Source organism: Vipera ursinii, assembly GCF_947247035.1.
Source record: "Vipera ursinii genome assembly, chromosome: 1".
NCBI lineage: Eukaryota > Metazoa > Chordata > Lepidosauria > Squamata > Viperidae > Vipera > Vipera ursinii.
Window position 1 is genome coordinate 295,838,518 of NC_139512.1, and position 22,190 is coordinate 295,860,707.

Consider the following 22,190-nt stretch of genomic DNA (forward strand, 5'->3'; position numbering starts at 1 on the left):
CAAGCAAGTGTTTTGGTGGAAAATGAAATGGTGTATATCCAAAATTGGAGCACCATTACCTTCTTTCTTTGAGGGCATTCAATCTACTTCTTTTAGTCATAAATTCCCACTTTTGGATCTCTAGCTGGTTCCCTGGTCCAATATTATAACCATTCTATCTTAGGCTTTGGGAAGAAGTGTCACTTCCACAAGAAGTTATCAATGCCTCAGAACCTTTTAGGGTGATCTATTGGTCTAAGACTCCATACAAAATACATGTAATAGGGGCTGCAACCCTATCGTTTTCAATTTCTATACTGGGTTACCCATCATACAACAATAACTTCCACTCAAATGGGTGCATAAAGAGCCACATTGTAATTAGGAATTACTGCTTATAACAACTGTTGTGTGAAGTTATCTGTCCTTATTTGTTCTTGGATTAAAGGACTAGTTCACACAATTTTAGGGTGTGAGGAAATGTTAAAATTCCCAAGCAAGGGGCTAGGTTGCTTTACCCTATGCTCAACGTAATTTACAGATTACAAAACGTAGCCTGAGCCATTTCTTTGCTGCATATTTTAAATTTAATAAAATAAGATACCGTAGTTGTATTTCAAGAAATATTTGCCCTGCACAATTTCAGCTTGGCAGTTTAAAATTGGTAAATTGGTAAAATCCAGACATTCTGGGTGGAACTGGAAAAGTAACTCCAATGCTGTAGTGAGGTTTCAGAGCAACTGTGTTTGGACATATCCATCACTCCTGTCATGTACAACTTTGAGCTACTGTTTCTTAATTCCAAAAATGATAAAAAGACCAGGGAACTGCTTTGAGCAACAACATTCAAAGTTCTCACCCTCAACAGTTACAACATGCTGAGTGCACTGTGTAAAATGAGAGTGTCTATGCCAGAGCTCTGCAATACTCAAGTTTTCAAGGGAAGCCATCTTGTTGGAAGAATACAAGACTGGCCTATTTGTCTTGTATTGCTGGTTCCTCATGTAAATTGAGAAGCTGTAGCAAATTCTGCAAAGTCAAGATGTACAGCTGTACCATCTTGTCAAGGACAATGAAAAAAAAAATTGAACCTCTTCCAAAAACCTTTAAAAAGATAATGGATGTGCTTTTCTGAACTGCTTGCTACAATTATAAATCCCAGGAAAATGTTCCAAGAATTGACTCGAGGTTCTAGAAAATGGTGGACAGTCAGCTAGCAAAATGCAAGAACCAACAAAAGCAAAACTATCTAAACTTTTCAGCAAAATTATGAGCACACCAAACTAGAAAACGCAGAGGCAGTGATTTGAAAGAGCTCACTATTTCAACAAATCAAAATCTGTTGGATAGGAGCAAGTGGGCTGCAAATGGCTGCCATTATGCAATCCCAACTAATTTGATCTAATTATATATTTAAAAAAGATGGAAAGCCGGTATGTTAAGACATCTGAAACTTTTAAATGCTGATTTTGTCCTTCAGCTTTACCTCGAGTCTTGCTGAAAAATAAAAAGGGGGAGGTGAACATCTGGCATGACTGTACCAAAATATTGCCATGTCCCTATGGCTCTCACAGGCTGAAATCTTTTTAAGTGCAGCCCCCCCTCCCCCCTCAATTATAGAAAAAGGTTACCCGCAGTAAGAAAAGTCCTAAATTTCCTCTGGGAGCTGGGCCAGGTTGGCCTTCCAATAGTGAAGTCTGGATATTTTGTTCCGATTAGAACTTTTCAAAGTTTTATTCTTGATACTCCCTTTTCAGACAGCAGGATGGGAACTGTACAAAATCAACTTCACTTTGCCCTGATCATAAATAAGCCATCTCTTTAAAAGCCACAAGTCAGGGTTAGCCTATTAGGCTCATCTCCCATCTGTTCACTCAGGAAAGGAGCGTGGTACCACTTGTTTTGAGAAGACTGCTCAGACGTTAACAGTCAGAAGAAGCACTCCTTCAAGTCAACCCAGTATTTTTTTAAAAAAATCATCTGGGAAAAATTAATCAAGCTCCACCTCTTTTCCAGCTCTTTTAAGTTCATGACCAGGATTAAGCAAATGCTTGGGATCTGGTGGAGAGGACACAGCTTTTCCTGCCTCTCCTAAACCTTCTGTACTGTGCCCTCGCCAGCAGGTACTTTTTTTGCTCGCTTCTTCATGCGATTGCGGGCATAGACACGGAGGAAAAGGGCTATGAAAACCACAGCCACTCCCAGCCCACCCATCACAGTGACTGCATGGCCATAGATGAGGCAAGAAAGCAGGATGGCAAAGGCTTGGCGCAGAGTCATGATAATGGTGAAGACAGCTGCTCCAAATTGGTTGATGGTGTAGAAAATGAACAGCTGTCCAAAAGCGGAACACACTGACAAAAGCACAGCATGGGCAGCAAACTCTGAATGCCGTGCCATAAAGTTTATGGATTCTATCAAGGCACCTTGCTCCAGCAGCGAACCCACGGTGAACAGGCAAGAAAAGACGTTGACTCCAAACATCATTTGCACTGAGGACATCTTGTAGGTGAAGAGGGCATCCTGCCAATTGGAAGTGAAACTGTCAAAAGCAATGTAGCCCCCGAGGAGGATCACGCCAGAGAAGGTCGTGACGGTGGAGACATGCTTGTCGTGAGCACTAGAGAGCAAAAACATGCTAACCCCTACTGAAATGAGTGCTGCTGTTAAATATTCCCAGTACTCGTAGCTTTTGCGTGACACCAACTTGCCCATCAGCATGACCGGAATCACCTTGGAGGCTTTGGCTAGCACTTGTGTGGGGAAACTGATATACTTGAGAGCTTCATATTGGCACCAGCTGCTGAGAATGTTGGAGAGGGAAGCGAAAGAATACTTGTACATGGGAGCGCCATGACGGGGCTGCTTGATCAGAGCACAACAGAGGCCAGCCACAGTACAGGCCAGGATCCGGTTCATGAAGACGAGGAATTGAGAATCTTTGAACTTCTCTCCTGGCTCTAAGTCACTTGCTCCATATGACCTGGTCATGACACGTTCCTGGAGGACACCCCATGTCAAATAGGAGATCTACAGAGAGAGAAGAACGGTGATTAGCACAGCGACTATCAGAGAGGAAGTGACACATGGTAACCGTCTGACATTCTGAGTGGAATCTTCTAACTCTTCTATCTATCCAGTGATGGACAAATGGGCTGTTGTTAGAAAAATGCTTGTAAACACTTCATCAGCACTAACTGAAAGCTAAAAGCTAGATTTGACCCTATTCCCTTATCCCTTACAGGTAAGGCCTAGTCTGCCAGAAGAAAAGAATTGGCAGTTAGGCAACTGACATTTAAAAAAAGTTATCAGCACCCAATAGCCTGCTTGTCATTTTGCACAGGTGTAAAATGACGAAAAGAGGTCATAAGAAACTAGAATAATTTTTTTTAAAAAAGCAAGTAACCTCCTGCTAATCAAAAATTAGGGAACCTTATTTTAAAATATCAATAGCTTATCTATGTGAGCCAAACCTTTAGGTTTAAATTAAAAATGATTGGGTGAGATGTTACAGTCTGTGCATTTGTGTAAAAGGTGAATTCACAGAATCTTAAAGATTCTAAGTTCTAGATATTGCAAATTTCTACAAGTTTTCCTAGCATTCAGCATATACCACTGACTCAAGAACAATTTGGTTAGCACACATCATGTTAACCTCATTTCATTATTTTAACTAGTTTGTACAATAAACCATAATGCCTTGGTTCACAAATAATGCTAAACGATAAACTACGTTTACAAAGAACAATAGCTGAGATTTTCCTATTGTTGTTGTTAGCTGCGAAGTCGTGTCCGACCCATCGCGACCCCATGGACAATGTTCCTCCAGGCCTTCCTGTCCACTACCATATTCTGGAGTCCATTTAAGCTCACGCCTACTGCTTCAGTGACTCCATCCAGCCACCTCATTCTCTGTCGTCCTCTTCTTCTATTGCCCTCAATCTTTCCCAGCATTAGGCTCTTCTCCAGTGAGTCCTTCCTTCTCATTAGGTGGCCAAAGTATTTGAGTTTCAATTTCAGGATCTGGCCTTCTAAAGAGCAGTCAGGGTTGATCTCCTCTAGGACTGACCGGTTTGATCACCTTGCAGTCCCAAGGGACTCGCAGGAGTCTTCTCCAGTACCATAGTTCAAAGGCCTCAATTCTTTTGGCGCTCAGCCTTTCTTATGGTCCAGCTTTCACTGCCATACATTGCAACTGGGAAGACCATAGCCTTGACTATACGCACTTTTGTTGACAGGGTGATATCTCTGCTTTTTAGTGTGCTGTCTAGATTTGCCATGGCTTTCCTCCCCAGGAGCAAGCGTCTTTTAATTTCTTGGCTACAGTCCCCATCTGCAGTGATCTTGGAGCCCAGGAAAATAAAATCTGTCACTACCTCCATTTCTTCCCCATCTATTTGCCAGGAATTGAGAGGGCCGGATGCCATGATCTTGGTTTTCTTAATGTTAAGTTTCAACCCAACTTCTCTCCTTCTTCATCCACAACAAGAGGCTCTTTAATTCTTCTTCACTTTCTGCCATTAGTGGTATCATCTGCATATCTTAGGTTGTTAATATTTCTTCCAGCAATTTTAATTCCAAGTTTTGATTCATCTAGCCCTGTCTTTCTCATGATGTGCTCTGCATATAAGTTAAATAGGCAGGGCGACAGTATACAGCCTTGCCGGACTCCTTTCCCAATTTTGAACCAATCAGTGGTTCCGTGTCCAGTTCTCACTGTTGCTTCTTCACCCGCATATAGGTTTCTCAAGAGACAAATAAGATGGTCTGGTACTCCCATCTTTTTAAGAACTTGCCAGTTTGTTGTGATCCACACAATCGAAGGCTTTAGCATAGTCAATGAAGCAGAAGTAAATGTTTTTCTGGAACTCCCTAGCTTTCTCCATGATCCAGCGTATGTTGGCAATTTGATCTCTAGTTCCTCTGCCTCTTCAAAATCATGCCTGTACTTCTGGTAGTTCTCGATCCACATACTGCTGGAGTCTAGCTTGTAGGATTTTAAGCATTACTTTACTAGCATGTGAAATGAGTGCAATGGTGCGATAGTTTGAACATTCTTTAGCACTGCCTTTCTTTGAAATTGGAGTGTAAACTGATCTTTTCCAATCCTGTGGCCACTGTTGAGTTTTCCAAATTTGCTGGCAAATTGAGCGTAGCACTTTTACTGCATCGTCTTTTACGATTTTGAGTAGCTCAGCTGGAATACTGTCACCGCCACTAGCTTTGTTGTTGCTCAGTTTTTCTAAGGCCCACTTCACTTCACATTCTAGGATGTCTGGCACGAGGTCAGTGATCACCTCATCGTGGTTATAGGGATGTTACAAGAATGAGCTTAACATCCCTGATTCTCCTATTACATTAAGTTATCTCCATTACATTAAGCTATCTCAGTTATCTCTATTACAGATGAAAATTAACTTATTTGGACCCTACGTCATCTATATTTCAACTATGAGCTAACTACGCTGTCAAGTTCCTTTACCAATTGGAGAAATTAGTGTTGCTGCAATTTGCAGGTTGTAAATTTCATTTTATATATTTATACGTTCATTTCATGCAAATTATATTGTTCCCAACTTCTGTTGTTACAAAACAGGTACTTGGCTTTCTCATAAAGGTAAACCTTAATTTAGGGCCACAACTGGGACTAGAAACCTGGTTGCTAAGCAAATTAGTCATCAAACAAGATGTCATGTGACCACTTCTGCCTACCATTGATGAGAGAGAATCATGGTTCAGTAAGCAGAGTCCCAGAAAAAGAGCAAAGGATGCCCTGAGGTGGGGATGGCCTGATCCAGGCAGTGTGTGAGTTGAGGATGTGGTGCAAACTGCAGCCTCCCCTGGAAGCCTCAGCCATCTTCCCTTCTTTCATTTTGCACAAACTGCAGCCTTTTTGCAAGTACACTGCTCTCTGTCATTCACACATTCCTCCTCTGTCTCTTACCTGCACTGCACCCTTCTTCACTCCCATACACACCATGTCTTCCTTCCCTTTGCCCACTCACACTGTGCCCTCCTTGCCTTCTTCGCTCACTCTCTCTGCAGAGAATCTTCTGCAGACTCTCTGTAGTTGTAAGTAAAGAACTATCTGCAATTTCCTGTCAGTCTCAAAACTGGGTGATCCAAAACTGAGTGATCTAAAGCCTATCTGTTCTTTACCTGTAAGCCAGTCGCACAGAATAGCAGCTTAAAAACCTGACGGGCTGTAGATGACTCTACAGTCTCATTTCGAGCTGCTGAAATGGCATCATCCTGATGCACTGATTTGGCCTCATTGCCAAAAACACAGGATTTGATTACTGGAAAACAAATTCCACGGCCTAAGAAAGAAAAAGAAAAAAGAAAATCATCTACAGCAATCAATTATCTCAATGGCTAAAGGTAAAGATTTCCCATTTCCAGTTTTGTCCAAAGACATTTCCATGATCATGTGGCCAGCATGACTATATGCCGAGGCACACGGAACCTTGTTACTTTACCACTTTATTGGTACCTATTTATCTAGTTGCACTTGCATGCTTTCAAACCGCTAGGTGGGCAAAAGCTGGGGCAAGTAACAAGAGCTCACCTCATTGCACAGCGCTCAGGTTTCGAACCCAGGCCAACAGCTTTCCAGCTGACAAGCTCAGCATTTTTAACCGCTAAGCCATCGCCCCTTTCATTAATGCTAATTACAAACTTATTCCTACCAGCACTATCCATGTTAATCCAGTTTTATTTTCATTTTCTCATGTTAGTTGCTCCTGCCAAGATACATTTTCTTTATTTCTGGTGATATAGAAAGCCAAATTCATATTCCATGTCTCTTACCAAAATGGTTGCAGGAAGCAAATGTTACTCACAGGGCATAATAATAAAACAATTGAAAAAATAAAAAGATACAACTGAAATTACTGGACAATAAAATTTTCATTGTGCTCTAGAACACAGTACACATTTGGATGGGAATTTCTTGCACAGGGCACTATAAGAGGACTCTTTCCTGTTAATTTAAATGTGCAGGGAGCATCTTAATAGAATGGGGGGGGGGGGGAAACCAAGCAACCAAGTCCACTCCTTTGCTACTTTTATAATGAGATTTCCATCTGGCTGAATTTTGCCCACTTTGGCAAGCTAGCATTCACATTTTGCATTACCAATCCAATGGGGAGGCTACCCATGCATAGAATACCGCCACCACATCCACTCTTATCCAGAAAGAGTATAATATGTGAACCAGCTGGAGGCAGTAAAAGGTAATTTTATAACATCTACCAAGGTCATCTAGGTCTCTAGGACAATGCAGACTTGAAGGAAACTGTCAAGCGGTAGGTACACTTGCTGTTTGAGAGGATTGAGTACACTTATGCCTCGGGGCATGGAAGTCACCCATTCAAAGAGCTTCTGTCTTCCTGCAAGTCGGTTTCAGTTTTATTCACGTCATCTTCCCCACTAACCATTCCAACCACCAGTTCAGTACCTGAACAGCTTTATATACTTAACTGACAAAAAGACAGAAGGAGATGCATCCTATAGGTCCGTGATGGCGAACCCCTGGCACACGTGCCACAGGTGGCACACGGAGCCCCCTCTGTGGGCACGCGCACCGTCACCCCAGTCCTAGGCCTTCAGCTGGGTTTTATAAAACCTTTTTGCTTTAGGCCTCCACTGCCGTGCGCAAAAAAAAAAAGAGGTGCAATCAATTTCAACTTCTCAAAAAAGATCTCGCAAAGTTGGAATTGATTGATTGAACTTTTTAGTCCCACGCAGTCTGCCATTACCACCGCAGCCACGCCCACACAATTGGCCACGCCCACCCAATGGGCCACACCCACCCAATGGGCCCCGCCCACCCAATGATACATAAGTGGGTTTTGGGTTGCAGTTTGGGCACTCAGTCTCTAAAAGATGCAAAAGATCACTGCTATAGGTACTTACCTGTTTCAAGGTAATTCTTCTTCTTAAAATACTGTATAAGCAAAAAACCTGGCACAAGAATGCTTGCATAACCGGCAGCATTGACCAAAAAACGTAACAGCCAAAAGTCTCCCCAGGAATCCTGGTGAACAAGGGGGCCCGCTTCATCTGCAGCCACCGTTTGAAGAGCAGTTAGCGCAAGAGACAGGCAGAACCTGCTGAGAAGAACAAGTTAGCCGTAAGACAAAGGAAATCCACGTATCTCCCTAAACCAGGAGTAGGCAACCTTGGCTCTTTTATGACTCGTGGACTTCAACTCCCAGAATTCCTGAGCCAGCATGGCTGGCTCAGGAATTCTGGGAGTTGAAGTCCACGAGTCATAAAAGAGCCAAGGTTGCCTACCCCTGCCCTAAACACAGGAGGGGAGAACACAGAAGGCCTTCTTCCTCTGCATCTCTCTCCCTCTCCTCTTTTACTGGGCAAAACTAGGATAGCATTTACAGGTGGCCCTCAACTTACAACTGATAGTTCATTTAGCGGCTGTTCAAAGTTACAACGGTGCTGAGAAAAAGTGGCACCACCGTTGCAGCATCCTCACGGTCACGTGATCAAAATTCGGGCACTCGGCAACTGGCTCATATTTACGACAGCTGCAGTGTCATTTTTTCATTATTATTTTTTTGCAACCTTCTGACAAGACAATGGGGAAGCCAGATTCACTTAACGACCATGTTACTAAATGAAGAACTGCAGGGATTCGCTTAACAGCTGGGGCAGAAAAAGTCGTAAAACGGAGCCAAACTCACTTAACAAATGCCTCACTCAGCAAAAGAAATGTTGGGCTTGGTTGTTGGTCGAGGGCTACCCGCGTGCATTTTTTTTTCCCCAACAGATTTTCAAAACAAGTATTTCAAAACAGCTTTCAGCTTCCAGCCACACGTCTCAGCCATATTTGCACCTTAGACAACGCATACTGGAACAAGGAGGTCATCCCGGAAGTAAGAAGACCTTCCTACAAAGCAAACATTAGTAGCTGGAGACAATCACAATAAAAAAGTACAATCCTCACCATAAAGCTCACTATTTCCAGGCATGTCAGTGAAGGGGGGAGGGGGGAGAGTATTAAGAGCTATCTCTCAAGGGCAATGGAAAATAGCACCGGTTCTTTCATGAAACGATTGTATAGCTGCTAGTACAAAACCATACCATCTCTCTCGCTCCGTTGAGCGTATCGGTGTGGACCTCTGGGACTTACGATTCAGCAACTTGTGCATGAGTTCTGGAGGAAATCATAACGATGTATTTTCAGACGTCAGAATGAAATTAAGATATAGCAGGGGAGTAACATCTGTCTGTTGTGTAACTGCGTAATGGACCAGCCAAAAGAAATATTACACTATTCAAAAGGGGTAACTAGATTAATGTTGTACAAATATCCTCTATTGCAGACATGTCAAACACAAGGCCCGGGGGCCGGATCCGGCCCGCGAAGTGGTTTCATGTGGCCCGCGAATCCATCCTGGAAACAGTGAGGGAACGGCCCCCACTGCCTTGGCCCTGGCCCAGAGACCCTCCTTCTGCCAGAGACCCTCAGATCTGTCCCACTCTTGCCCAGGCCCCCATAGGCACCCTTGATGTGAATGATGTAGAGCTGGCCACGCCCACCCAGTAGGCCATACGCACTCTAGCCACGCCCACCCAGTAGGCCACACCCACCCTGGCCATACCCACCCAGCACCCTGAGGGTAACCGCAATGCTGATGTGGCCCTCAATGAAATTGAGTTTGACACCCCTGCTCTATTGTTCGCTCATCCTGTTCACTGAGTAGCACCTATCCTGATGAGAATTTTACAGCAGGCTTAAGGTTAATGATTGAAAAAATGCTGGAGACGGCAGCATTGAGTCTCCTCCTGAAATCTCTACATTCTCCCTCCCCCACACACACACACACACCATGCAATAGAGGCTTGGAGTTGTCCGTTTGCCTCCCCTTCTCTTTTCAGAATAAACCACCACCCAGAAGCAATTTCCCTCAATGAAACAGCTTATTTCTGAGCAGGCAGAGAATTTCTGCCTAACATAGTTTACTCCGCTACTGTACCAAATCCTGAAAGAGCTTTCAAAGCAGATTATGCCTCTAAATGAAACCGCAGCCCCTTCAACTGTTCCAATAGCACTTCCCTTTTCTTCCCATTAACAGTCTTGGGGAGACATTATTTCATTGCAAGACCTTTCGCAACAGAAAAGTTGCAAAAAGATACAACAGAAGCATGGTTTTGAGAAAATATCAACAGGAATTTATATAGCCCATGTCACTGTGAGGTTAATTTCAACATCTCTTGCATTATCTTTCTGTAGCAAAAATATCCAAGAAGGCAAAAAAATAACTGATAGATAAATGGTGAAATCTTCAAAATTCTGTTTGTTTTTTTAACGTAAACTATATTTTTGCAACTCCTGAAATTCCAACATTCTGGAGGGGCTTGAAGAGAGCAAGCATTACCCTGGATGAGAGACAGAAAACACTGGAGATGGTCCCTCCTAACAGTGAGAGCGGAGTAGTTCCCTGGACCCTAGAGAGACAGGAATGGCCTCAGGGAATGGAGGAGGAGGGAAGTGTTCGAGATGGTTGGAGCAAGACAAGTGGCCACGCCAAAATGTCTTCCCAAGCAGAGCAGTAGTTGAAAACAATAGAGCGGCTAGAGATTTTCAGAGATCTGCTGTACATAAATACTATTAATAAGTAAAAAATATTTGGCAGAATTTGTTGTTCTTGCCACACAGCAACTGAATGGATGATATTTATTTATTTTATTAGATTTATATACCGCCCTTTCCCGAAGGACTCAGGGCGGTTTACAGGGTATTTAAAACCAAACCAATACAAAAGTTAAAAACAATTTAAAAAGATTAAATTATCCCTAAAAAATAAAAACCCCAGTTAAAAATTCTCAGCCTGGGCCGGAGAGCTCGAAGAGCCAGGTCTTCAGGTCCCGGCGGAATGACCGAAGGTCAGGGGCAGTCCTAAGCTCCACGGGCAGCTGGTTCCAGAGGGCAGGCGCACCCACAGAGAAGGCTCTCCCCCTGGGTGTTATCCGCCGGCAATCTTTTACCGGCGGCACCCTGAGAAGACCCTCCCTGTGGGAGCGCACTGGGCGAAGGGAGCTTGATGCTGGCAGCAGGTGTTCCCTCAGATATCCTGGACCCAAGCCATTTAGGGCTTTATAGGTCATCACCAGCACCTTGAATCTCACCCAGAGGGCAACCGGAAGCCAATGCAGCTCACGGAGTAGAGGTGTTACATGGGAGTATCGGGAAACCCCCATCACAATTCGTGCCGCCGCATTCTGCACCAGCTGAAGCCTCCGAGTGGTCCTCAAGGGCACTCTGTGCTTGCGGCTCTGTGAAACTCCGATAATAACTCCTTTGTGATACATTGCACAAGGCTTGTGTCTAATATTAAGAATGTATTAAAATTATTCTAGTTTGTATCAATGACAGAGTACTGGGTCTGGTTGTGGGATAATATGATTTAAATTTCCTATTTGACACCGAACTGAAATAGATGGTCTTGGATTTGTAACACTGTATCGAATATACATAGAAGGACGCAGTGGCTTAGTGGGCTAGGATGCTGAGCTTGTCAATCAGAAGATCGGCAGTTTGGCGGGTCAAATCCCGAGTGCCGCATAGCAGAATGAGCGCCTGTTACTCGTCCCAGCTTCTGCCAACCTAGCAGTTCGAAAGCACGTAAAAATGAAAGTAGAAAACTAGGGACCACTACGGTGAGAAGGTAACAGTGTTCTGTGCGCCTTTGGCGTCTAGTCATGCCGGCCACATGACCACAGAGCCATCCTCAGACAAACACTGGCTCTTTGGCTTTGAAACGGAGATAAGCACCGGCCCCTAGAGTTGGAAACGACTAGCACGCATGTGCGGGGGAACCTTTACCTTTATTGAATATACATTGCATATTCAATACAATTTGAAAGAACATAATATAAACATCTAACAAGTGCAGTGCATCAGGCAAAAACAATATGTTCCAGTACTGGCCAGCCAAATATTTATGGGAATCTCACAAGCACAAGATAGCATCCCTTCCACTCAGGCCATCCAAAACCCAAAATGAATGGTTATTAGTAGCTGGCATTGGAAGCCATATAGAAACATTATAACTAGCAGTAATTGATGGCTTTGCTTTCCATGCATTTGCCTTTTAATGCCATTAAAATTATGGGCTGTTACTATGCTTTATGGCAGCAAACTTCATAATCTGATTTGCAGTCAAACGTTTGGTCAGGTTTCATTTTACTGACCTGGAATACCATTTAGCTCAGTATCTGGAGAGTCTGACTAGGAAGGAACAGACTCATTTATGAGTAACCATGAGCAGACCCCACCAATCCAGGAATGGGCACAACTGGTGCACAAGACTGCCCAACCCAGGGTTTCTCCTTTTTCAATCCTAGATGCAATAAGACTTTCTCATTCAGGTCTGGCACACAATCTGGTTTTTTTTTCCCTGGATTTGCAACTCTTCTCAAAAAGCAGGTAGCAGATATGACTAGGACAGTCTTTGCCCAAGTCCATCATGTACATCAGTTATGCCCATCCTGGACCACAAGATCCTCCAGATACTCATGCCCTGAATACCTTTTGTATGGGCTACTACAATATACTCTACATAAGGCTGCCCTAAAGACCATTCAGTTGGTCTAGTTGGGAGTTGAAATCCATGAGTCATAAAAGAGCCAAGGTTGCCTACCCCTGGTCTAGACTGTGGTGCTTCTGCTCTGCGAGTTACACTGTTGCCAGTTAGTTTCCAGATGCAATTCTTGGTTACCAGCTATAAAGCCCCTATGTCACAGAGTGTTGTACAAGGTGCAGTGACAGAGAAAGCCCACTTCCTGGATCCATCAGAAAACACTGTTTGATTGATGGGAACTGGAGAATGCCAAGAAGGGAGGAGGGGAGATGGGGTGTGTGTACTGATGTTGGTGTGACATAAGGCTATGAAAGAAACAAAAAAATGAACTGTCTGATTGAATAGGATAGGCAGAAATTACCAGTGATAACAGGTCCTCAGATGGTCAGTCTCATTTAAGCATCTTTTATAGCCACCCTTATGTCACATTAACATCAGTACACACATACACCAACATCCCTCTCCCCAAAACCCCACAACCCCATGTCAAGTTCCAGGTCCCATCAATCAAACATTGTCATCTGATGGGATCCAGGAAGTGGGCCTTCTCAGTCACTGCTCTTGTCGTTTGGGACAGCATTCCTCCATAGATTCATATAATTCCCACACTGTCTTCATTCAAAAGGTCATTAAAACATGATTTTTCTCCTAGGCATTGGATTATAATGGATGGAGGGGCGGGTGTTCTCGTAGGATTTTTTTCTGTTGAGCTGCCTCTTCTGGATGTCTTTTATCTCCTTTCTGCTTTCTGGTGTTTTGTGTTGCTTTTATTCTTCTAAGCCATCCAGAGTCATCATGAAGTTGGGTCATTTTATAAATCTAATAAATAAATTCGATTACTCTCCATTTTATTATTACGAGAGAAAATTTCTCAATCCATTTTTTCAACACTACATGTAATTATCAACTGTCACCACCATCAGCCCTCCACATACCATTCATTTACTATTCTGAAAGCCCCAGTTGCTCTAAATCAGCGTTTCCCAACCTTAGGAACTTGAAGATGCGTGGACTTCAACTCCCAGAATTCCCCAGCCAGCTATGCTGGCTGGGGAATTCTGGGAGTTGAAGTCCACGCATCTTCAAGTTCCTAAGGTTGGGAAACGCTGCTCTAAATCACGGGTGTCAAACTAGATTGCATCACATGACGTGTGACTCTAACTCTAATCTATTACAGTGAGGAAAAAAGTATTTGATCTTCTGCTGATTTTGTACATTTGCCCACTGACAAAGAAATGATCAGTCTATAATTGTAATGGTAGGTTTATTTTAACAGTGAGAGACCGAATAAAAATAAAAAACCCAGAAAAACACATTTCAAAAAAGTTATAAATCAATTTGCATTTTAATGAGTGAAATAAGTATTTGACCCCTTCGCAAAACATGACTTAGTACTTGGTGGCAAAACCCTTGTTGGCAATGACAGAGGTCAGACGTTTCTTGTAGCGGGCCACCAGGTTTGCACACATCTCAGGAGGGATTTTTGTCCCACTCCTCACAAATTTTCTATGAGATTAAGGTCTGGAGACTGGCTAGGCCACTCCAGGACCTTAATCTGCTTCTTCTTGAGCCACTCCTTTGTTGCCTTGGCCATGTGTTTTGGGTCATTGTCATGCTGGAATACCCATCCACGACCCATTTTCAATGCCCTGGCTGAGGGAAGGAGGTTGTTACCCAAGATTTGACGATACATGGCCCCATCCATCGTCCCTTTGATGCGGTGAAGTTGTTCTGTCCCCTTAGCAGAAAAAACACCTGCAAAAGCATAATGTTTCCACTCCATGTTTGAAAGTGGGGATGGTGTTCTTGGGGTCATCATAGCAGCATTCCTCCTCCTCCAAACACAGCAAATTGAGTTGATGCCAAAGAGCTTGATTTTGGTCCCATCTGACCACAACACTTTCACCCAGTTCTCCTCTGAATCATTCAGACGTTCATTGGCAAACTTCAGATGGGCCCATACATATTCTCTCTTGAGTAGGCAGACCATGAGGGCGCTACAGGATTTCAGGCTTTCATGGCGTAGTGTGTTATCAATTGTTTTCTTGGTGACTATGGTCCCAGCTGCCTTGAGGTCATTGACAAGATCCTCCCGTGTAGTTCTGGGCTGATTCCTCACCGTTCTCATGATCATTGAAACTCCACGAGGTGAGATCTTGTATGGAGCCCCAGACCAGGGTAGACTGACAGTCATTTTGTGTTTCTTCCATTTGCGAATAATCGCACCAACTGTTGTCACCTTCTCACCAAGCTGCTTAGTGATAGGCTTGAAGCCCATTCCAGCCTTGTGTAGTTCTACAATCTTGTCCCTGACATCCTTCGACAGCTCTTTGGTCTTGGCCATGGTGGAGAGTTTGGAATCTGATTGCTTCTTTGGACAGGACTCTTTTATACAGATAACAAGCTGAGATTAGGAGCATTCCCTTTAAGAGAGTGCTCCTAATCTTAGCTCCTTACCTCTATAAAAGACACCTGGGAGCCAGAAATCTTGCTGATTGCTAGAGGATCAAATACTTATTTCACTCATTAAAATGCAAATCAATTTATAACTTTTTTGAAATGCATTTTTTTGGATTTTTTGCTATTCTGTCTCTCACTGTTAAAGTAAACCTACCATTACAATGATAAGACTGATCATTTCTTTGTCAGTGGCAAATATACAAAATCGGCAGGGGATCAAATAATTTTTCCCCTCACTGTATAAACTAGAAGAATTCTAGAATCACTGGTTCTCAGCAAAGAGAATGAAACAGCCAAATAATGGTTCACCTTTGTTCTCTGACTAGCACTTCCCTGGCTAATGAAGTTTACAATACTGTTTCTCTATTCCAGCTTTCTGCAACAGACCAGTTAGTGTTACAGGTAAGCTCTTATTTCTGCCTGGCTGGCATCATCAGCTTCAGCATTAGACACGAAAGAACCTTTCAAAATTTCTAACCCACAAACTTAGCAGGAAACTTGAGCTCATACATTCATGTACTGTTTCCCATCTAATTGGATATGCATACTTTTCATGCCCCAGTAGTTAAGGGCAAGGGATATTTGTAATAAAACTTGCAGTCCCTTCCATTTTAGCCCTTCAGGCAACTACTGACATGGTAGATTACAAATCCTCACAGACTCAAATTCCAAATGCCAATGCCAAATAACCAGGGAAAGAGTAAAATTTCCTAAAAATGACCTCTTGTCCTTAAGTAGCCATTGTGTAACTATAGTTCTATGGATGCTTTATTAATCTCTTATGTAACAATCTGAACAAGAGTCAGAGTAGTTTAGGAATAGCAAAATATTTACAAATTCTGTATTAATACACACATATGAATGAAAGGTGAAGCCTGGTTTCAATTAAAGAGTTCAAGTATCAAACTGGAACATTAAAAACATCAGAGTTTGATTTGATCAGACTGGAGGCTATTTAGTAGGACATTATTCTCTTAAGCAGATATGCTTCAGGGACACTCATAAAAAGGACCTGAACATCATGCTATTTCTGAGAGTGAGATGGGTGGTGCCTAAATTTGGCAAATAAATAAATAAATAACTTCTCTACTCATTCTCCAGAAAAGCTACTTAGAATTTCAGAGCTAAGATATAATAACCAACTCTCCTCACTATTAGAAACCATCAATTTGCCTAGTCCCCCTTGTTAAACTCATACAAGTAGACAGATATCACTAAACGAAAGCAAATTTCATAGTCTAACTAGGTTCTATGTGAAATAGTATTAGTAATATTGCTCTAGATTAATGCAGAGTATAAATATAGGATCTTGTAGTGTTTCCAATCAAGTTTTAAAAAATTAACTATTTACTTCATCACGAACCAAGAGAATTCTTTCACTCTAAGGAAATCTGTTGTGTAATTTTTATTTGACTTCCAAGACTAGTTCTAAAATATAGCTTAAATTTGACGAGATTCCTAGTTGAATTAAATCTGTCTCTACTGCTGAGATATTAAAAATACAGCACAAAATTTCATAAGCTCCAAATGTAATTCTCATTGCTGCAATAAAAAGTTACAGTGGATACAGTTGCCAATTTAGTATTGCTTAATTTTTATAGCATAGTCAGACTTGGTTATCAGGAGCAATCATTATTTGTTGCCACAATTACGAGTTACCGTATTTTTCGGACCATAAGACGCACCGGACCATAAGACGCACCCAGTTTTTAGAGCAGGAAAACAAGAAAAAAAATTCTTTCTCCCTCTCTCTCTCTCCCTCTCTCTTTCTCTCCCTCCCTCTCCCATTGTCCCTTCCTTCCTTCCTTCCTTCCTTCCTTCCTTCCCTCTTTGTCCTTCCCTCTCTGCATTAGAGCAGTACCCGCGGAGGCGGCCCTGCAGCCCGGCTTTCTCTTGCAGAAAGCAAGCTGAAACGGAGTGAGGGAGATTGCCAGAAATGCGAATCGGCCGATCTCGCGCTCCTGCAAACTCCCTCGCTCGGTTTCAGCTTCCCTTGCTACAAGAGAAAGCAAGCTGAAACGAGGCAGATTGCAGCAGTGTGAGATCAGCTGATTCGCATTCCTGGCAATTTCCTCACTCTGTTTCAGCCTGCTTTCTCTTGTAGCAAGGGAAGCTGAAACCGAGCGAGGGAGAGTGCAGGAGCGTGAGATCGGCGTTTCTCAGCACGTGCCGATTCTTGCTCCACTTGCAGAGGTTGGGGCTGGCCATACGGATCACCTTCGGACCATAAGACGCACCCTCGTTTTCCCCCCCACTTTTGGGGAAAAAAGTGCGTCTTATGGTCCGAAAAATACGGTAATCACTGAAAGCTGAAATCACCAGCAAAGGATAATTTAAAAACAAAGAAAATCTAAACCAGAGGTGTTAAACTGCTGGCCCACGGGCCAAATGCATCATAGCGAAACTGCACCCACCCCATTGCCGGCAATGGCAAAAAAGTCGTGATATGTCATGACACGTCACGTGACGTTGCGAGTTTGACACCCCTGATCTAAACTAACAACCCATGAAAAACTGAGCTTTCCTATGATTGGCATTTTCAACAGATGGGCATTCTGAAGTGTGAATGCAAGAAACAATGCAAGGTTTTTTTACAAAAAAAATCACCAAAGTTGATTCTCATAGCATAAGAAGCCAAAGTTGACAGAACTTTGAAGAAGAGAACATGTAAATATATACATAAATGGATTTCATGTGACAATGAATCAATAGTTTCTTTTTCTTTATTTCTTATAGCTCTAGAGAAATCCAGAGTTTACAACACTATGGAATAAAATAAGCGGTGTCTGAATCAATAAAAAAGAGGGTACTGTGAACAAGAGCAAAAATGAATAGTTCTATAAATTTACATATACACATATAACACCAGTGCAAAGCCTATAAATATTAAGTAAAATTATTCGTCAAAACCTTTTCTTTGATGTTCCACAATAAAAATAACTTCCAAAACCCGCTAACACAAGTTTGTTCTGAGTGTGTTAGGAGTATTTTGGATGTTAGTATATGTAATATGGACATCATGAAATATTAATGGGTAGCATGAGAATGCATGATGAGAGGAATTATGCTGAACATTCAGATTAAAAGGAAAGATAACATTTGGAAGGTTAACTTTAACATGATTGATTCAGGGTACCATGTGTTCTAAAACTATTAAAACTAGCACTATTCATGTTAAACTAAACTTTGATATTAATAAATCAGGCCACTTAACTTGGGTGCTAATTTTATGGTGCGTGTATGTGTGTGTGTAAAGTGAGAGCCTGTGTAGTACAGTGGTTACGTTGCTGGACTAGGAACAGTGAAACAGAGATTCTAGTCCTCTCTTAAGCATGCAGGCTGGCTGGATGAGTTTGTGCCAGCAACTCTGTTTCAGTCTTAGAGTAGGAAGCTGAGAACCATCTTTCTACTAAGCTACTCTGAATCAGCATAGTAGATTATGGTTCATAAGCTTCAATGAAGATGGCTTCATCCTGCAGAGGACTAATTCAGGCTGACAGTAATAATATAAAATGAATCTTCTTTATATTCATGAAATTCAGTATTCATTGAAATTTGTTTTTCACTTTCATTCAATATAAGTTATTAGATAAAAGGGTAGAGGTAGCAAATCTTCTCAGTGTTGGCACTGTATTTATCTAATATGTTCCATAAAGAGGTTCATCCTATCCCTTCTCTACTAGATTGTCAGATGTCAAGTGATTATAATATTCTTTATAAGTATGTTTGCATGGTACCAAATTTATTTTGTATTTTGCTACTGGTTGTTGAGTTTATATTATTTCAGAGGACACGTTAATTTTTCTTTTAATCTGTTTTTTACTGGGGGATTTGTCAACAGCTTTGCAGCTTTGTGTAAAGAAAGTAAGATTCAAATATGGTTAAATCTAGCGGGAGACTGTTTTTGTGTTTCTGTAAATATATGTATTTCAGATCTAATGTTGTGCTAAGGCGTTGAGTGTCACTTGCACAACAGGCATAACTGTTGTTGGCAGAGGGGGTGGGGAAAACAAGTTGTACAAACTCCAAAATTACAGGTAATTAACCCAATAAATTCAGATAAGGCTAGATTTTTTTTCCTATCTAGAGCAATTCTTGTTTGGGGCTAAACTAATTCCCACCAGTCAACTAGTCCTCCCCACAAGGTAAACACTTTTTGCCTCTATGTCTTTTAGTTATTCTTGATTACTGGCAACTCCCTGGATAAGTAAGTTTAGGGTTTAACACGAGAATTAACTATCCCTTCCAACATACAGGATCACAAGAAAGAGAGATCTTATAAAAACAAACCTTTTCTTTACAACAATGTAATTCTGTAACCATTTCATTCCAGCAGCCACTTGGAAGGGGGGAAGGTAAAAAGGAAATAGAAATGGGTATTCCAAAACCTGTTAAATAATGGCACTGATCCTGCTGTTGCCAACAGAGAAGTTCCTCATCCCCCTTCCAGAGGAGAAAAACAAGAGGCAGGAAGTGGTAAGGGTTGCAACTGCCTCCTAATTCTCTTTATTTTTGGCTGGAAGGACTAAAAACTTGGCTGCTAGTCAACAAAATCCATTGTTGCATACAATATATGATACCAATCAAAAGTGACTGAATTCACTGGAGGACAGGATCACCAGGTTAGCCATGACATGTAAATAAAGCTTGTAGGATCCAATCAAACTATAGTCCTTGGCAGGAAAAAAACTGGATTCAAATCTCTTTAAAAACTAAGTGGCCTTGAAAAGGTGATCCTCTGGTTTTTCCCCTCTAATAAATGAAGGACTGAATGAAAATCAGTGATCAAGTCTCAGAACATATGCAGTACAAAAATTACACTGTCAACTTTGAGTATCATAGAAACCTTTTGGAAGAAAGGTTTAATATGTAAATCTTAACAATGAAGCCTCAACAAATAAATTTAATTTGTTAGTAATCATGCATTAAATTATACAGGCATAGCAAATACACTTTAATCACATCTTTGCACACCCAGACTAGCAGAACATTGTTTTTCTCCCACTGAAATTTTTAGCTATGTGACACATGGGTAATTCATAAATTACCTAGATTTAAAACTCTTGTTCCACAGGCTGTATTTGCAATTACTTAATGTGGGTCCAAACCACTGTCCTATTCAAAGGTTACAGCCCATCCATTCTGTTTCTAAGTTCCTACTTGTGCTTTTAGTAGGACAGAAGGTTGTTAGGAACAATGCGTAATTTGCAATTACATGAAATATTAAAATGCAGCAGGAGTCCTTTCAGAGCAGTCCAGTTTAACGGTACAATTATCCGCCCAGCTATTCATCAAATTCATCTGACCTGGTCTGATGGGTTAGGGTTGGGGTTTTAATATGTTGTAATGCTGTTTTAAACTGAGCTCAATATTTAATCATTTTTTAACTTTTGTATTCCGCTTTTTTTTTATATTTATTGCCCTGTACACCGCCCTGAGTCCTTCGGGAGAAGGGCGGTATAGAAATATAATTAAATAAAATAAAATAAATAAAATGACGCCGAAAGGCCAAACCTTGAACAAATGCGACTCTGTAGTCTCCATTCTTTACTACTGAACGCCGATTTCATCCCGCGTCCAGTCGGAAAAAGTTTAATCGCCAGCCACGGCTACTATCCACCTCCCGATGTGAAAGAGGGGGAGAAAAAAATGCTACCCAAAGTGCCCAGTTTCTATGGCAGCGTTTCCCAACCTTAGGAACTTGAAGATGCGTGGACTTCAACTCCCAGAATTCCCCAGCCAGCTATGCTGGCTGGGGAATTCTGGGAGTTGAAGTCCACGCATCTTCAAGTTCCTAAGGTTGGGAAACGCTGTTCTATGGAAAGGTCTCCACACCGCACACACAACCAGAACTGCTCTCAGCCTTGCCAGTGACAGAGAGAGTCCCCGTTAGATTCTCCCAGGGTTGGGGATGAACTAAGCATCCCGCGCTTTTTGCCGGGAGCGGCAGCCACGCCGCCACGGTCTCTTCTGCTCCCCGAGGCACCTCCGCCCCTTTTGCGCCCCCCTCCCCGCCCCAAACACCGGCTTCCTTGAGCTTTCCAGATTGCAGGCGTGGGTCGGCGCTTCCTCCCCTCGCCAAGGCCCTCTTCCTCCCGCGCCCGCCAAAGCGGCCCACCTGCGGCCCATGATGCCGGCGAGGCCGGTGCGCGGTGCTCCCAGCACTTCTTCAGGTCCTTCGAAAAGGGCCGCGCCTCCCTCCCGACGCCACAGGCCAAGAAGCAGCGCTTCGTCCGGCCGCTCGCGCCTCAAGAGCCCCCCCCCCACAGCGCCACCTACCGTCCGGAGGCCCCAGCAAGGGACCCGGTTCCCGAAGGGGAAGGAGCCCCGCGAGCGGATGATGGAAAGCCGGGCACGACTGGGACGGAAAGTGAACAGGCGGCCCCGAGCAGGAGGGGAGCGTTTCCATTTTACGGTACGACTCGGGGGGGGGGGTGCATTTCCAATCAAGGTCTCTCTCTTCCCCCGAGTGCTCGCTTTGCAAGAAGCAAGAGTTGCTTTGTTCCAGAGGTCTTCAAACTCGGCCCTTTTATGACTCGTGGACTTCAACTCCCAGAATTCCTCAGCCAGCATGCCTGGCTGAGGAATTCTGGGAGTTGAAGTCCACGAGTTGAAGTCCACTCGGCCCTTTTATGACTCGTGGACTTCAACTCCCAGAATTCCTCAGCCAGCATGCCTGGCTGAGGAATTCTGGGAGTTGAAGTCCACGAGTTGAAGTCCACTCGGCCCTTTTATGACTCGTGGACTTCAACTCCCAGAATTCCTCAGCCAGCATGCCTGGCTGAGGAATTCTGGGAGTTGAAGTCCACGAGTCATAAAAGGGCCGAGTTTGAAGACCCCTGCAAGGATGCTCACAAACGGCCAAGTCCGAGATGACAAGACGGCGAGCGAAAACAACGTCGCCCGTCCAGATTTGAAAGGCCGGTTGACTTTTGCACCCAGTAGCCAGAGGTTCTGCTGTTCAGTCTGCCTCTATGCCTCCTAAATTCATTTTGTTTCATATTTAGCATTTCTGATACCAGTGAGAGTAAATGCACTATTAATTTGGCATAGCTATGGCCTTCGCTTGCTTTTTTTTTCTCCCCCAGAAGAAATTGAAGTGCTATTGCTATACAATACTCTGATTCTGCTTAGCCTGACTAAGCA

At 42.8% G+C, this 22,190-nt stretch overlaps 1 protein-coding gene across 2 annotated transcripts; it reads right to left on the reverse strand.

Annotated features, from left to right (window-relative positions):
• Positions 1-556: 556 nt before the first annotated feature.
• Positions 557-21,261, reverse strand: SLC35B2 (solute carrier family 35 member B2). Of its 2 annotated transcripts, none has more exons than XM_083349461.1 (4): positions 21,163-21,261; positions 7,897-8,093; positions 6,139-6,299; positions 557-3,009 (listed from the first exon to the last, which is right to left on the reverse strand). In XM_083349461.1, exons 1-4 carry the CDS (start codon positions 21,171-21,173, stop codon positions 2,071-2,073), a joined length of 1,308 nt encoding a protein of 435 aa, XP_083205587.1. In that variant the 5' UTR covers positions 21,174-21,261; the 3' UTR covers positions 557-2,070. The 2 variants fall into 2 exon arrangements, with proteins under 2 accessions (XP_083205587.1, XP_083205588.1); XM_083349462.1 differs by having other exon boundaries at positions 7,897-8,090; positions 21,163-21,242.
• Between the last annotated feature and the right edge of the window lie 929 nt (positions 21,262-22,190).

Bases quoted from the DNA above. Each gene is read 5' to 3' on its own strand.
- SLC35B2 (XM_083349461.1), bottom strand. The intron at 6,300-7,896 runs GTAAGTACCTAT...TTTCTTTCTTAG, and splicing joins GAAGAATTACCTTGAAACAG to GCCGTGGAATTTGTTTTCCA. The intron at 3,010-6,138 runs GTAAAGAACAGA...CTCTCTCTGTAG, and splicing joins TCTGTGCGACTGGCTTACAG to ATCTCCTATTTGACATGGGG.